This window comes from Semicossyphus pulcher, unplaced genomic scaffold (genome assembly GCF_022749685.1).
Source record: "Semicossyphus pulcher isolate SPU_LCO1_2020_fin unplaced genomic scaffold, fSemPul1.0.p SCAF_3, whole genome shotgun sequence".
Taxonomy (NCBI): domain Eukaryota; kingdom Metazoa; phylum Chordata; class Actinopteri; order Labriformes; family Labridae; genus Semicossyphus; species Semicossyphus pulcher.
The window spans coordinates 30,958,896-30,975,552 of NW_027211704.1; the positions used below are offsets into that span (position 1 = coordinate 30,958,896).

The 16,657-nt window shown below is 38.7% G+C and overlaps 2 protein-coding genes across 2 annotated transcripts; one reads left to right on the plus strand and one right to left on the minus strand.

Annotated features, from left to right (window-relative positions):
- Window positions 1-696: 696 nt before the first annotated feature.
- slc2a10 (solute carrier family 2 member 10) lies at window positions 697-10,394 on the minus strand. Its single transcript, XM_069678613.1, has 7 exons — window positions 10,338-10,394; window positions 8,942-9,064; window positions 7,571-7,636; window positions 3,866-5,140; window positions 3,093-3,215; window positions 1,626-1,761; window positions 697-1,532 (listed from the first exon to the last, which is right to left on the minus strand). The coding sequence occupies exons 3-7, from the start codon at window positions 7,572-7,574 to the stop codon at window positions 1,442-1,444; spliced, it is 1,629 nt and encodes a 542-aa protein (XP_069534714.1). The 5' UTR covers window positions 7,575-7,636; window positions 8,942-9,064; window positions 10,338-10,394; the 3' UTR covers window positions 697-1,441.
- Window positions 10,395-13,197: 2,803 nt separating this feature from the next.
- Window positions 13,198-15,114, plus strand: tp53rk (TP53 regulating kinase). Its single transcript, XM_069678807.1, has 2 exons — window positions 13,198-13,420; window positions 14,508-15,114. The coding sequence occupies exons 1-2, from the start codon at window positions 13,198-13,200 to the stop codon at window positions 14,990-14,992; spliced, it is 708 nt and encodes a 235-aa protein (XP_069534908.1). The 3' UTR covers window positions 14,993-15,114.
- The last annotated feature ends 1,543 nt before the right edge of the window (window positions 15,115-16,657 follow it).

Consider the following 16,657-nt stretch of genomic DNA (forward strand, 5'->3'; position numbering starts at 1 on the left):
GAAATAACTGCTATTGTATTTTTTTCTTAAAGAGTTCCACATGGCATCATTGTGAAACACAAATGCGGATTACAGGTGGGTAGGCAATCACCGAGGGGGGGACAGACCTCTAGGTGACCCAGAAGTCAGAGTTTCACAGTCTCAGTTGATTTTTGCATGGATCTAAATTTCTGTGAAGTACAAAATCAATGTCCTGCATAATCTTGTTTCTGTGTTGTCTTGTATATATAATAGAGCTTTTTCTAGACAACCACTGATACAATCATGCATACATGTATGACACTTTTAAAAGTATGGATTATATGGTGCCTTAATTATGGATTTTCCTTAAAATGTCACTTAGAAAACCCTGGGCTAGGATTCCAGTAAAGGAGTACTGTTTTTTTGTTGCACTCTGTGCAAAATATAAATAATAGACAGTAGCTGTCTATGGTGCTGTGTGCACTAAAGAAAACAGAAGTCCAAATGTAAAAGTCTTGAGTCTACGTATGAGTCCCCAAACAACTCCCACACTTCACTTGACAATTTCCAGGCTGAAATGGACACAAATCCAGAGGTAACTTGACACAAAATTATTTCTAAGCCAAAATGTTACAAATATATTTGTGATTTGTGAAGCAAAAAAACTGTACAAACGTGAAGGAAAGTCTGGATCCCGTGAAGTGTCGCTGGTATAACCACAACACATAAACATGATCACATAGAAAATACTTTATTAACGTGTTTCACAAAAATACAACACATATTTCAAGCGTAACTTAAGTCGACTTTAAAGTGATAATCAAGAAGATTTTCATTTAAACAAATGTCTGTTTAGTCACCATCTATTGCTAAATGAGGTAACACAATGGTGATTCAGCCTATGGCCCATTGATGAAAGCCTTTGCATTTGCAGTAATACAGACTGGGTATGTGTGGCGACATTCATCGGAAAAATCACAAGCAGCACCCAGTTAGTGGCGCGTTTTCCATCAGCCAGCAGTGATTGGTCTGCCATAGAGGGTAGGCGGAGCTAAGCCGCTGCTTTTCCGGTCTCTGCAAGTGTTGGGAGTAAACAGTAATCTACTATGGCTGAACAAACAAAGAAAAGATCGATGACTACAGATACAACTTCAAAAATATGTGAAAATAAGTCTAAAAAGGAAAGCGACTGCAGCGAGGAAAATCAAGACTTACAACCGGAGCCCACCGTGGGCGTCACACATGCAACGCTGTCTGGATATCTGGGTAGTGTGCTCCCGCAATTACCGTTTATCGCCATAGGTGCCACCAAAGAGAACGAAACTGAGATCTTCGCGATTATAACATTAAGATGTCAACTGTAATAATTTTTATGTCAGTAGGATTGCAGTGGTATTATCTTTCAGTAAATCCATCTATGTGCATGGTATGCAAAAATACATGTTAAGTTAGGACTTTCAGTACAGTAATATTAAATGAATCACCCTGAGGGGCTGTCTTGACAGTGCACTCTCTCGTACTGTGGTGAAGTGTTTCTGATGAGGCCACAGCACTCGTCACTGTGGTAAAACCTGCAAGACAAGACCGAGGACAAACATATCAGCATTTATCCCCTGATGTGATCGCGTGTGTTTCATCAGACAAAATTATACTGTAGATCGTACCTGTTTGAACGCAGCTCCTTGTCTATCTCCTCCAGGGTCTTGCCTTTGGTCTCTGGTAGCATGAAGTAGAAGAAGACTGCAGCCGCAACAGCGATGATACCGTACAGGAAAAACATTCCGGACAGACCGATCATATCTGTTGATAGAAAAAAAACACTGTCAACTCTCTGCTGACTATGTAAGTGAGGAAAAACGCGGCAGGAAATATAATTCTTTTGAGAGTTTAAATTAATTAATACATAAACCATTTCTACAAAGTTATAATGCAAAGTTATTCTGCGGCCTCATGAGTATCCAGTCTTTAAAAGATAGTTCAATTGGTATTATGTAAAATTTGTTGCATGCACAATACCAGCTTCAGGAAGTAAAACATCAATAGCATGAATAGTAGTCTAATAGTACAAGGAGAGTAGTGACATCAAATAACTTCAAGCGCATCTCCATCTCCACACCCCCAGCCTACCTAACTAGAGCTCTGATCAAACACACCACACACTGTTGGTGCAGGCCCTGAAATTATAGTCCTCAGAATATCAAATAGTGTACATACACTAGATTTACTGGTGAACTTTGAGTAGTTTATTGTTTTAATTACAATAAAAATAATTTATTTGCAAATTGCTAATATTTTCTGAAAAATGAAGCAGTCAATGATTGAACTTGAAAAAGGACTCACTAATCAACACTAAAATGTTTTAATATTTTATTTTAAAATTACTGTGTCAACCCATCATATCCCATCTCAAACACATCATCCCATTCATTATATTCATCATCACTTTGCACTTTAATTTAGTGGCAGCTCCAATTAATGCTGCACACATAACAATGGATCAAATGAAGTGTTTATAAAGAGCCTCTCATGCGTTGACAAAACAACAAAGACTTGTCTCCCACCTCTCCAGTGCCCCTCACCTTCAGCTCATTGCTGTGGTTTCAGGGACCTGCAGCTTTAGTGTTTAGGTTCAGTCTCACATCTATCATCAAAACTTGTTTCAGAAGCTTGCAGCTGTTTCCCATTGAATATCTGCTTAAAGTTAGCAAGTAGCTGCTGGACACAGTGGAGCATTTAGCAGCTGGAGCAAAACACTACTTACCGAAGCACGGTCCATATAAATGTTGCTGTGTTTCTGCTGGATGTGTAACAAGGCAGTGTTTGCTGGCAAGGTGGTTTTATGTTGGTGTAACAGGTTGTTTTGATGTTACACACAAGGTGGGAAGTTAATCCGACAGATTAATAGGACTTTTATACAATAAACACTTTTACTTAAACACTTTAACGTAAATTAATATATAACACAGGTGTTATTAATCACTTAAGCTTCCATATTTTCCGCTCCCAGTGTCCTGGTATTATTATTGCTCACTCGCTGGCATACTGGACAATGTTAGTGGAGAAAAACCTCATTATAACTTTTCCTACTATCCCTCGTCAAAATGCTGTGAAAGTGGTGAACGAGAACTCACCGATAAAATTCAAGAAGGTGAATGTGACCAGCAGGTTGGCAGCCCAGTTGAAGCAGTTGGTGAATGCGAAGGCCCTTCCTCTGATAGCAGCTGGGAATATTTCACTCAGGAGAAGCCACGTCACTGGACAAAAACAAAAACCTTTTTTTAGCTAGTGTAATAACCCACAGAAAAGATGAAGTTCCATGGTGGATATTAGAGCCTGACTTACATTGTATATTTGAGATCGATACCAGTTTCAGAGAAGAAGAATTAAGAGATTACTGATATGACAGTTGATATAGTGAATTTGTTTAGCTAGAACCTTTTCTAATTAGATTGTACACCAATTTGCAACAATATGGCTCACTAAGGGACTCAGCCACCGTCTGCTCAACTCTGATGCTCCGCTACAAAAAGTGCAGACAATGCTGAGAGTATTGTAAACTATGCCATCGCTCTGCTCGACTAACTAAATGAAGGTGCCACTTTTAAATCACCCCGAGCATTGCTTTCTGGATCATATGTTCTACAAAAAAGTTTGAATACTGGCACGTGGGAAACAATACTTTGACACCAATATATCTGTGATGAACCTATAACAGCTTAATAATATTGTTCAACCAATATCAGTCGGGCTCTATTTAATAATGTTGTTTTAAGTAAGGTCTTTTTGCATGCTAACAGCTCCTAAAAGCTTTAGTATGGTTGTACTGTATTTTAATGTGTATTGCTTAGCGTAGCCTTAAATCAACAATTCAGAATAAAAATCTATACAATCTGAGTATACATACTTGGTCCAAATCCAACCGAGTATGCACTGACCACAGCCATCATACACAAGAGAATGATCCAGTTCACAATGGGGCTATTGCCACTAGGTGAAGATGTCAGAGGAGCGTCTGTTGGTTTTTGTTCATCTGCATCATGTAGTACATCTTCAGTCTGTAAGTTGTTAGCAAGAAGTCTTTGGCTTTTATCAAAAGGTACGTCAGTGACTGACTGATTAAAATCAGTCAAATGAGGCATATCTGTTGTGTTAACGCTGAAGCCCTCAGGATCACAAGGCCTCTTAGCATTTATCATTGAACGTCCACTGAGGAGTCCGATGGTTATCAGACACACAGCCATCACAGAGCATCCACTGATGAGCAGAGGCCTCCTGCCCACCCTGTCTGAGAACACCATGGAGGTCAGAGTGGCGATCACTTTGACTAACCCCAAGCCCACAGAAGCCAGCACTGCCGATGCATTGCTCTGAAACCCCACTGAGTGGAAGATGGTGGAGGCGTAGAAGAGAACATTGGGCTGGCCTGTGAACTGCTGAAAGAGCACTAAACCAAGACCGATGACAGTCCTAGTCCTCATGTTGTCCTTACGCTGGAAAAGGTACATGCTGTTGAACTGAGCCTTCTTGTTTTCAACGATCTTTGAGTCTTCTGCTTCTTGGTTTTGGTTTGTGCTCATGAGATCACTTTCCGATTGAGAGCAATCCCTTTGGCGTAGAGATACCTTAGTGCTTGATGGAAGAAACAAGACACAGACCAGCTGAATCAAAGCTGGTACTATGACTAATCCAAACATCCACTTCCACCCTTTTGTAGAGTCAGACAGGATGTAGTTCATGGCATAAGCTGCCAGGATGCCCACTGTGACCCCAGCTTCGTACAGTGTTACCAGGAAGCCCCTGCGGTTGGAGGTAACCATCTCGGACACAAAGATGCAGCAGGACATGGAGGATATACACATGGCGAAGCCCACTGTGATCCTGCCCACCACCAGTGCAGAGTAGGAGCTGATGAGCAGGATCAGGCTGCCGGTCAGGATCAGGATGTTGCTGAGGATGATGGACTTCCTGCGGCCCTGATGGTCGATCAAGCAGCCGCCCACGATTGAGGCCAGCAGAGCTCCTACCAACAAAGAGCTGACCAGAGCCTCCTGCTGGACACATGACAGTCTGAACTCTGCCTTTAGCTGCAGCAAAGCTCCTGAGATGATGCCCAACTCATATCCAAAGACCAGGCCGCCCAAGGTGGACACAGCACTGGCCAACAGGAGGATGGGGTTACCTTGAGGTAATAGAATTTGTATGTTTTTAGAAGATTGTTCAAATTAAAGACATTCATTTACACTTAAAATAAAGTCTGTGGTCTTATAGAATTTTAAATATTAGAGGGCCCAATTGGATCTCGTAACACATTTCTCTGGTCCATTAGGGTTTGGGTCATTCATTTTGGACCCAAGAAGACCTCAAGTCAAGAATACAGATAGGAAATAAATGGCTTATCCTGCAGTACCCATAATGTCCACTTGATGCCTACTTCAAAAAGTCTGCAGCTCCGTAAGTATGTTCAAGGATGCTTGTCTGCTGTTGTTTTTTTATTTCAGTGTTTACTTAGCCAAGCCACACGCTACTTAAGTTTTACTGCACAATTGGCAACTATCCAAGGACGGGGCCATTCTGAACAATGAGTACTCTTACTTTCAGTGCTTTAGTAAGATTTTATGACAATATTTCTATACTTTGAACTAGGTAAATGTTTTAGTATGTGGCAGAAGAAGAGAATATGGTGAATTAACCCAACATACTGCACTTGTTTGTTAAAATGTAAACCCCTTGTTTCGAGGCAGTTTGATAAAGCGACTGTAAGAGAAGCACGGTAAAGAGCAACTTCTTCTACAATCAATCAATTGTCTAAATGTAAAAGTGTTTGAGTGACTATTTTACAGATTAGACTCATCGGTGTCTTAAACTTTAAGAAATTTCCATTTCTTGGTGGTGAGGTTAGAAAAACAGCAGATAAAGCCAGTATGATAATCTTATCTCTGAAGCAAGAATGTGTTATTCACACAGTATACGCAACACAATGATAATCAATTCTACTCTTAAGTACAGAGGTTAATTACACTATATATAACAACCTATACTATCTACTCAATAAAATTGAGGTAGCTATTTGCAATTCATTTGATTGAGTAAATTGTACCCTATGTTTTGAGTGAAGAGTACCTACATTTAACAACAAGTAACAAGTAACAAGTAAATTCTACTCAACATTTCTCATTGCATTACACAACTAATTACTAAAAAGAATTCTAAAAAAATTAGACATAATAACGCTTGATACAGAAAACATCTACAGGCAATTTAGAGTCACGAATGAACCTAACGAGCATGTCTTTGGACTGTGGGAGGAAGCCGGAGTACCCAGAGGGAACCCACGCATGCACATCGAGAACATGCAAACTCCAGCCCACTTTGTCGGTACTGGGATTTGAACCAGGAACCTTCTAGTTGTGAGGCGACAGCGCTAACCAAAGCACCACCGTGCAGCCTTTTGGGAATTCAAGCTGCTCAAATAAAAATAAATTACAATCAACAACATTAGCCTGCTCGTGTTAATTTACTGATATTCAGGAAAGTCGGCCAGCGCAACCGCCAAGAGAGGCTACAAATTTAAATGTCTTGTCATATACAGACACGCCGGCTACAATTCGTCTGGTATACCTAACTAATAAATAAACACTTTCATTCATTCTATTATACACAGCATAACAGGAATCTTAACTTCAACCCCAATGGCACACCGACACTGGCAAACACCTATTAATCCAACCCTGGCCTGCAGCCCAGAACAAACTTTGACGCATGCACACTTTGCAGTACAGGCCCGATATCTTCAGGTAGATTTTATTACATTATTTTGGGATGCAATTATTACTGTTGAAATGTAGGTAATGCAGGTAAACTTTACTCATTCCAATATATTTCACTTGCTGACTTATATACTTTTAGTATAATTTACACAATTTTCATGGATTTTATTTTTAACCCTCAAAATCCTTTTACAGTGTAGCTTTATACAAACAAATATATATAATATTGTGTTGTATCCTTAACAAAATCAATAAAAAAATTTTTTAAAGCACTCTATATTTTACATTAAATTAGCTTTGTCAATCTCAAAACAGTTAAGACACTAGTTTACAGTATCGATCATCTTAAAGTTAGATTTAAAATGAATGACACATTTATCACTCTAACTGGTCTGCAGCTGTGCCTCACATTAACCTGGGAGTCTTTCATGTGCAGAATCTATTGACAGAAATGCAAATGAGGTAGGCTGAAATCTAAATGAAAGCAGCTGAATCTCAGTGTTTATTAAAGTCTTCCATTCTTATGAGGAAAAATTAAGCTTCTAACAGTTTCTTCATGACTGCAGACACAGTCCATATGAATAACTTCATTTCCTTTGGAGATTTGATTATTTGATTTAAGTAGTTTTTGAGATTTAACGGCCTTTGATGGTCTATTGGTAGTTCGGGACACATCAGCACAAAATGTCACACTATACAGATCTACAGGGAGATCAAATGCTTTTCATACATCTGGTTCTTTCTCTTCTGTACTTCACATCAACTTACAAATACACACATGGACGTGCAGGATAATATTCCTGACATGACTGTGTAACAAAGTACAGTTATTTACAACTTACCCATTGCCCCGTCCTGCTATGTGCACATCAGTCAGGCTGATCTGGATTCATTTCTTAGAAGACACCCTGTGTGAAAAAAGCAAAATAAATAATAATAATATTAATAATCCTCCAGTTCCTGCAGTGATCTCCTGGTCTGGTTCCCTCTGTGAGTCCTGTTCAGAGAAAAGACAATGTAGCCCACGAGAGCCTGTTGCAGCCCCGTCGCCCTGACAACCGTTTTGTTGATTGCCATGATTTCATTAGGGAGTCCACTTGAGATGGGATAAAGAAAACACACGGCTGAGCAGCAAACAGATAGCTAGTTTAGTCTCAAATAAACACCACAAATCTCATCACCTGATATTGACACAGGAGTGAGGAATTTGATGTGTGGCTCTGTCACAACAACAGGAGGAATTTACACCAGCGTGATAAAAAAGCAGCGTCTCTACAGCTCAGATTATAAATGATTATTGCTTTATAGATATTACCAGGGAGAGGTAGAAGAGTTAATGAACACAGGGAAGTGTCATAAGATTTTTTTTTGTTCTCACTGAACTTATAGGGGTTGCATTTTAAAATTCAAAACATTACATCGAAAAACACAATATCCCATAAACCCTCATTCTATCAACATCTTATCTCAACTCAACAACAGTAGGCTATAAGTTATCTGAACAACAGTTAGTTCCAGCCAAGTAATCTGATTGGACAAGAGGCATTCAATGAGTGCTGATATAGAGACCAACATCAATGGGACTCTGTGTGTCACTCCACCTCAGCCAGGTGTCTGTCAATTAACATTACCGCAGACCGTGTATGTGTACATGATCAAGCTGGTACCTCTGAATCACACAGCAGACTCTTATTTCACTGGTTGTATGGTGAATTAAACCTTCAGATAGATGTACATGATAACAAACAGCAGATCTGTGGTAACCTGTAGACAGAGGGTGCAGGAGAATGTTTGGGTTGCTTGGCAACAATAGTCCAGTTTCAGTTAAGTTGTAGAACGAGTTCAGTTGGTAGAGCAAACAATAATCTGTTGTTGATTGTTACGTTTTACTACTAGGCTTATTTGCCACTTGTATGGCGGTTGTATAAAAGTGTCACACTCAAGGTCATGATGTTGTACTGAATATTAGCCCTGATGATATTTAGCAGGAACATCACTCCCTCTCATGTGATATTGCTTAAATGCCATCTGGAGACAAAAAAACAGAAAACTATTATTTTAGGAAAGTAAGGGTTCATTTACATATTGAAAGAAAATAGTGTAAGAAAACGTGTGTAAATCTGGACGACATCATCAGGGCTATTTTTATCAGACTTTAGAAAAGTCCCCGCAAAATCACAATAAAACAACCTTATTACAGGAGTAGTACTCACCATGAAGAGTTGAATGTGTAAAACCTGCGAGGTTTCCTCATACCCATCATATCTTTGCTCCCAGGGCTGCTACAATCTGAGATAACCTTGCTGTGCCGCTCAGGGCAGAGAGGACTTCCTGTTCTGTTAAAACAAATGTGTTTACAGTGAGCCTGACAGTTTATTCAGCTCTTCCATTAACAATTCTTTCAATCAAAGTTTAAGCATGATGGAGAATTTATTTTAGTGGTAAGATAGATCGAAAGATTAAACATGTAAAGTTCCAGGACAACTGAGCCAACGTTATCCGCAAATGGAGACTGTATGATATGGTTTAGACTTTAGAGCAGAAGACAATGAAAGTAAGTGGAGATTGTTTTGTTATCTTGTATGTATTTATATGAATTATTCTCTGGTGATTATTTTGTATTTCATTATTTATTATTATTTATTTAGCCTAAGTTGTGTGTTTTAATAAAGAGCATTTAGTTTTGTGTAAATGGTTTAATTAGTTTTATGTTGTTTCTAGTAAAATAAGTAATAAAATGGATAACAAAAATAAAGGACAATAAAAGGAAAGCAAAATGTGTTTTTATTCTGATATGTCTCCCTTCAAAATCCCTAAAATTCTTATAAGTATTATTTAGCACTTTAAACAAGCTTATACAAAGCTAGTAAAGTACAATACAAATATTAGCACAGATCTCTTAACAAAGCCCTTCTGTTGTAAAGTAATCAAGAGTGAAAGCTGCTTATCCAAGGTGGAGGAACCAGACAGATCATTTTGCTGCTCTATAGTTAAATTATCTGCAAAATATACTTAAAAAAAAAAGACAAACTACTCCTGCAGGTTCTTTTAAGTGTCCTGATATGGAAATATTATTATTAATGATGAATTAAAATAAAAGCATGTATCAATGATTTGTCAGGTCAAGGATTAACTTCTGACTTTAGTTTGATATAGCAATGCATCATATTTCCTTACATTTAAACGTTTCTTTTGAGATTGCTAACCTGCGATTTAAGAGATAAATGAAGTGGAGTAAAAAGTAAAATAATTCCTTCTGAACTGGAGTAAACGTATAAACTGCCATGAAATGGGTACAACTCGTCTTGTTAAATTCCACCACTGGGTCTGAGTAATTAGTTCATTTTTGTTTAAAGAAAATTTCATTATTTGCATGTGGAGTGCATCTTCTTTCCACCTCCACATGCTCCATAACAGTTCGAGCTGCGGACAGCAGATCCGTTACTCATGTCCGTCTGTCTGTCCAGGAATTTAGCTGCTGTTAAACGGGACATATTGCTTTGTTTCTTACATTATAGGCGCTAAAGACACTGTAAACCGACGCCGAATTTGATTTGTTGTCAATTTGTTTTTGAGAAGGGGAAACCCGGGGAAAAGAAGTAGACTCACCGTGAGCAGCAGAGAGATGCTCCAGAAAAGTTGTGTTCAGGAAGTTTAAGCTCAGCTACGTGGCAACAGCGTCAGGTTACAAGAGGAGACGCTTGTGGCGACGTTTTGACGCCAGAGGTCGACAAAGGACCAGTCAGAAGTTTTACTTTTGGATCATTTCACTATTAGGACCAAATGGCAAAATAAATAAATAAAAAGGAGTAAATAGTAATTCAGTGTACAAGTCTAACAAGCCTACTTGCAGGTTACTTAATTTTAATAGCCTATTTTACTTTTCTGCTACTCTATTTCATTTAAAGCTGCTGTGTGGAACTTTCGGTTTGTGTTGATTTTTTGGCTCCCCCTGTGGACAAAGTCGTACCTCTTATCTCATCCTGCTTTCTTTAACAGTCATATGCATCACTCACTTAAAATTTTTGCTCTGGAAAATGTAAATAAAGGCAACGTGCAGTTAATCCCTGCATCTGACATCAACCCCCGCCAGCAGTTTTAGGCATTAAAAATGACATTACATTTTGTCCCTGATGGTCTGGTTTGCTTTAATAAGTCATAAAGAGTAATCAGAATAAATTTCAGTCTCTTTCATAACCAGTGAAAAACTCCTCACAGGAGCTTTAGAGGGAAATATTGTGTTTCATAAAAGTGTGTAATCAAGATCACTGGAGCAAGAACAAGCCATGACCAAGATCAGAGTAAAAGATAAGACTAAGACTTAAGGAACTGAGACTTCAAATTGCATTTGAAGTTGCACATTGGAAGGCAATTCAGTGATTTCCCTTCAGTTGTTGTCTTAATTGGTCTTGAAATAAAAGAGTCCTTATTCTATGAGGTTGAGACAAGACGAAGTGGCAGTCGATTTCTAGACTCGACCTTCAAAAGTGATTTTAAGACCAACATCATCTCCAACACTGCAAAACGACGTCCTACTCCACGACAGCTCACAGCTGTAGGCCTTGTTGCAAAGTAAGATAAACAGATTCCATTTAAAAACCGAACAGTCGGCCTAAAGTTGTTCATATTAGCTTTTACCTCAACCAGCTAGATCTACACATACTGCTTAAACATCAATGTATCATTAAATGATCCAACAATGATATAATTTAGAGAAAGGTTAGGTTAATACTTTGATATAATTGTGAATTTGAATGCAGGACTTTTACTTGTAACTGAATATTTTCACATCATATAGGAATAGACCAATCTTCCATCACCATTAAAGATTTAGTCCTTAGCATTAGAAAAATACTTCCTATACACCTTTTTATTCATAAATCCTTTTTTTAAATCTCAAGGAATCATTTTCTAATTATGTCGAGAGTACAACAAAACAAAATCAGTATGCACAAATAGAAATAAATACAAAAAGAATGGCAACAACACAATTAAAAACAATCACATACATCGTTTTAAATTGACCCACAGGTATAAATGTGTGAATTTTTACTGTATATTGCAAAGTGTTCAATGTGAATGCAGCAGGAAAGTTATAAGCAGTTTTTCCAAATACAGTGTGGGACTTTGAGCATCAGCCAGTTACTGGAACGTGTTGAATATTGACTGTGTGACTGGTTTGGTAAGGAGGTGAGATATGGTGGCATGTTGCCAATTAAAGCTTTATAAATAAATAAGAACCGATGTCTGTTACGTCTTACTGGTGGAGGTGCTACTAGAGGTGCGCAGCCAACCTTTTCATATAAGATGCAGTGATGAGTGGAGTAACTGTCACCAGTAATGAACCTGAGGGCGGAGTGATGAATGGAATCTAGAGGTGTGGAGTGGAGGCAGAGGCGTGTCTATAGACAACGTCATCATAATCCAAGACAGATAAAAAGACGGCCTCAATGACCCGTTTTCTGCTGAGCATTGGCAAGTTAGCTTTATTTCTGTAGAGGAATCAAATTTTTTGTCTAAGCTTTTCCCCATACAATTTTCTCGAAGTTTTTATATACATAATTACATTGACAATAACATAGACAGTGAAAAAAACACAACCCACCCATCACAAATACACAACATCACCACCCATCCACCCTCCCACCACCCAAAACAATCCTTTGGTCTACAATTTTTTGTCTAAGCTTGCTAGCAAGTGTATAAATATGAAATGTGAGTTGTGATATGTAAACCATTGTCTGGAATGTCCCTGGCTCTAGAGAAAAACATGTGTTTGTCTTGTTCGCGTTGAGAAGCAGTTTCAGATTGAACAGAGCATGTTGTAATTGATCAAAAGCTTGCTGAAGGATTTCAATGGCTGAATTATGCACCTTTTCACGGCATGTATACCCAGCCCTTTCTGTAACTTTGAATTTTTTTTTGATGAAAATAACATTTAACGGTCTTGTTTTGTTTGTGTGCCATGTTGTGTGGTAAGGGCAAACACAGTTTTACGCATTGTGAACAATAAGTTAAAAACCTAATAAACCCAATTTTTTTAATTAGACGTTTGATTAGATTTGGGTGTCTTGTGACTTGTGTCATAATTATTTTCTATGTTTAGAGCATGTAGCAGTTCATAAGTAGGACTACGTTACACTAAAATAATTAAGAAGGAATAATGGAACAAAACACATTGAAGATAAAGCATCTGTTCAACAATACAACAATACAGGAAAAAACAAAAATCAGATTTTTAGTCAACTTAATTGATCATAAATCCTTAGGGTATAGCTAATGGTGGTTTTCCTAAGTAGTTGGGTTATATTCGCATCCTCATAAATGAAATGTAAAGGAAACGTTTCCTTTCATCCATTTAACACGTACTGCAATGTGTGTTTCTGTCGGGGCCGCTAGGTGGCAGTCTTCAGAAACAGTGCACCGGAAGCGCTCGGACAGCAGACAGCAAAAGAAGACGGAAGTAAACATGGCCCAGGAGAACAGCATGGCGGTTCCAGAGTTCCTCAGTAAAGCAGAGTTGTTAAAACAAGGAGCAGAAGCGAGAGTGTACCGGGCAGAGTTTCTGGGAAGGCCGACTATCGTAAAAGAAAGGTTCCCGAAACGCTACAGACACCCGGTCCTGGACGAGAAGCTGACACACCGGAGGACGGTGCAGGAGGTCCGCTCCATAATGCGCTGCCGTCGAGCAGGCAAGTATGACAGCAGACAGCTGCATCAGTTCACCACAGCTTAACGAAGGGTTAAGATAAACTACAAATGCATTAAACTGAGAAAGGTAGTAGATCCTCATATAGCAGAATCTAAAACAAATCCCCTCCCAAACTGTTCTGTTTGCTTCTACATTAACAAATTAGTAATATTTCACCAATGAAAATGGCCCCGACAATTCATTTAAAAGTATTAATATAAAATTACTTAAAGTATGTATTTACGACTTGGTTTTGGTTTTGTTGACAACGGGAAAAAATTATTATCTTCAACTTACTGACACTCCAGTCACTTCAAGTTTAGACGATAGTTTATTGTTGTAATTTATACACATTTTAAAGACATTTTTAACAAGGAAAAGATCAATAATATAGGTAAACAGTGAATAAAGTGTCTCTGACGCTTTGGGACTATCTAAGATCTTAGCTTGTTTTTAGGTTAGGATTCCTTCACTGTTTATTATTCATGAGGTTTTGAAGGGGAGACGAATTATCTGCAAAGCTCTTCTCCCCTTCAAATCATAAGGACCTGGTGATTAAAATGAGTATATATAGTATACATATGTTTATTAAAAAAACAAAAAAAACAAACAGTTTCAGGTTAAAAATCTCCCTCTTCTTCAGACACCGGACTTCTGGTGAGGGTGCTGCCGGCCAAGCTGCCACTCCTGTCACTAAAATTGATGTTAAATTACCATTTTTTTTTGTCTACAATTGTCTAACACTTTGGAGCATAATACGAGTTCACTTTCAATGTTTTTTGCTGTTTTATCTTTCATAGAAGCATACAAGCCCTTTCTTTAATAGGCAGCTCAAACAATGCTTTGCACTGGGAAGTGGGCGAATGGCATATAATTCACATGGAAGCAGAAAACGTCTGACTAACTTGCTGTTGTTGCTTTTTCTGCTGTGTGCTGCGAGGCAGCTGATCCATATCACCCAGCCTCTGTTGGTTTTGGTCTTGACTTGATAAGAAACATATAGAATAAAACTATCCCTGTCCTTTAAAACTAAACCCAGGTTAACAATGTCTTACATCACAATCTCCTTCATCTTCTTCTCTCCCCAGGTATATCTGCCCCTGTTGTCTATTTTGTGGACTACACCACCCACTGTATTTTCCTGGAGGAAATTAGGGGTTCCTTGACCGTGCGTGACCACATCGCATCCGCTCAGCAGTCATCCTGCACAGAGCCAGAATTGGAGCAGCTGGCTGAGAGGGTGGGCAGGATCCTGGGCAAAATGCACGATGAAGACGTCATTCATGGAGACTTGACCACCTCTAACATGCTGCTGAGACGTGACCCAGAGGACGGGGAGTCTGACCTGGTCCTCATCGACTTTGGCTTGAGTTACATCTCTGCTCTGCCGGAGGATAAGGGGGTGGACTTGTACGTGTTGGAGAAGGCCTTCCTTAGTACTCACCCCAACACAGAGTCGCTGTTTGAGAAGCTGCTGAAGAGCTATGCTTCTTCATCTAAGAAGTCTGCAGCAGTCATTAAAAAACTGGACGAGGTTCGGTTGAGAGGGAGGAAGAGGTCGATGGTGGGATGATGATCCATGCTGTGTACAGGGACAAGCCTCTCTGGAAATAATAGTTTAAAAACATGTTCGAATTACAAAGCTGTTATATGCAAAAAGACACGTCATTAAATAAAATCATCTTTTGTAATAAATAGGAGTGGCAACATTTTGTTACGCTTATGTTGTATTGGGAAAAAAGTAGCATACAAAATCAGATGACATACATCAATAGACATCAGTTGAGCACATATACGCTTTCTCACATTCGTTATTCCAAAATGTGAAAGAAAAAAGATCAAAATCTACATTCTTGTATTTCATTAATATATAGCGAGACATAATACTGTTAGTATGTATGGATTGTGCTGCCCAGGGCAAAAAATGCCTTAATCAAGGATAAAACCAAGACTGTCAATCACTGATTTAAAGTTAAAGATAAGATATCCTCTAAATTACAGTAAACAGCACAGTCGTGTAAAAAAAACTCACTTTAAAGGTTACTAGGCAACCAATGGGGAATTTAAGAAGTGTTTTTACAACTCGTCTTTTGTACAAATTAATGAAACAAGATATGACATGTTAGTAAGCTAGTATTGGCAGGTGCAGGGGGTGCTATAGTCCCATTTCAAAACTGCATAGCCCCAGTTAAGCCCTTTGACCTTACCAAGACTCATTTGTGGGCCTGTATCAACTTTTATGCATATGCATATCTGTCACAGTGTCAGTAACCTCTGCGAAGACCGAGTGGCAAACCTTTGACTCAACAACCTTGCCTGCCTGTCCATTCATGCAGAAAGCACTCAGGCCCTGGATGTCCAGAACATTATGGACTCATTTGCACTAAACCACAACAACAAACGCACTGTCTATCTGTAAAAACAACACTATGTGAGTTTTTCTGTTGTTATAAACATTAATTTGTTAAATTTGATGCACTGCAGGGTGTATGTGTTTTTGTTTACATTTCAAATGTGATCATCAAGATTATGATTTTCATTTCAGTTCAAGTGTGCGCACAGTCAACAGGCATAGGCTGTTTGCACTTCGTCTCATTATTAATTTTATTTCTGACGATGTGATAGACATTTCTACCGAAACACTGCCAATGCACAGTTGTCTGATTTTGCATAAATGCACTTGTTATTTTGGATGTGTTGTGTGGTTGTTGCTGGGCGCTGTCCGGTGCTGAAGTTTTTCACCTGGACACGTGAAACTTTTTTGTCCTTGCCCTTAGTCAGTTGTATTAAGCTTTTAGCTATTTTGTTGAATAACCTTATCTTACCTATCGAATGTGTTTTGTACCATAGAAAAAACAAACTTGCTTATAAAGTAGCTCTAATGTTATGAGAATAGATTATTTTCTTAGCACCCCCTCGTATTGGTCAGCCCCCCCCCCCTTAGCACCAGTAGAAAAAAATCCTGGCACCGTGCCTGGGCAGGTGGATTTTTTTTTAACCTTTGAACAGAGCGTGGCTCCTTATCCCTTTTTTCCAGTCTTTATGTTAAGCCAACTTTGAAGTATCCTTTTATGTATAGTACAGCCATAAGAATGGACTTTTTAATCTAAGCTGATAAACACTCCCTTTAAGCTCTCCCGGTCCCTTTAGGAGGTTGTTGAGGGACATGTTCACATTTCTGCTACAAAACAACAATCAGAAAACACATGTGAACTCTTAACACAGTTTTTACTTGGAA

What these genes read in the sequence shown, in the direction of transcription:
- slc2a10 (XM_069678613.1), bottom strand. An exon ending in CTCGGTTGGATTTGGACCAA is followed by an intron (nt 3,216 to 3,865) that starts GTATGTATACTC and finishes GTTTTTGTCCAG; the next exon opens with TGACGTGGCTTCTCCTGAGT. An exon ending in AAGGAGCTGCGTTCAAACAG is followed by an intron (nt 1,533 to 1,625) that starts GTACGATCTACA and finishes CTTGTCTTGCAG; the next exon opens with GTTTTACCACAGTGACGAGT.
- tp53rk (XM_069678807.1), top strand. Translation starts at nt 13,198, where the DNA reads ATGGCCCAGGAGAACAGCATGGCGGTTCCAGAGTTCCTCAGTAAAGCA. An exon ending in AATGCGCTGCCGTCGAGCAG is followed by an intron (nt 13,421 to 14,507) that starts GCAAGTATGACA and finishes TTCTCTCCCCAG; the next exon opens with GTATATCTGCCCCTGTTGTC.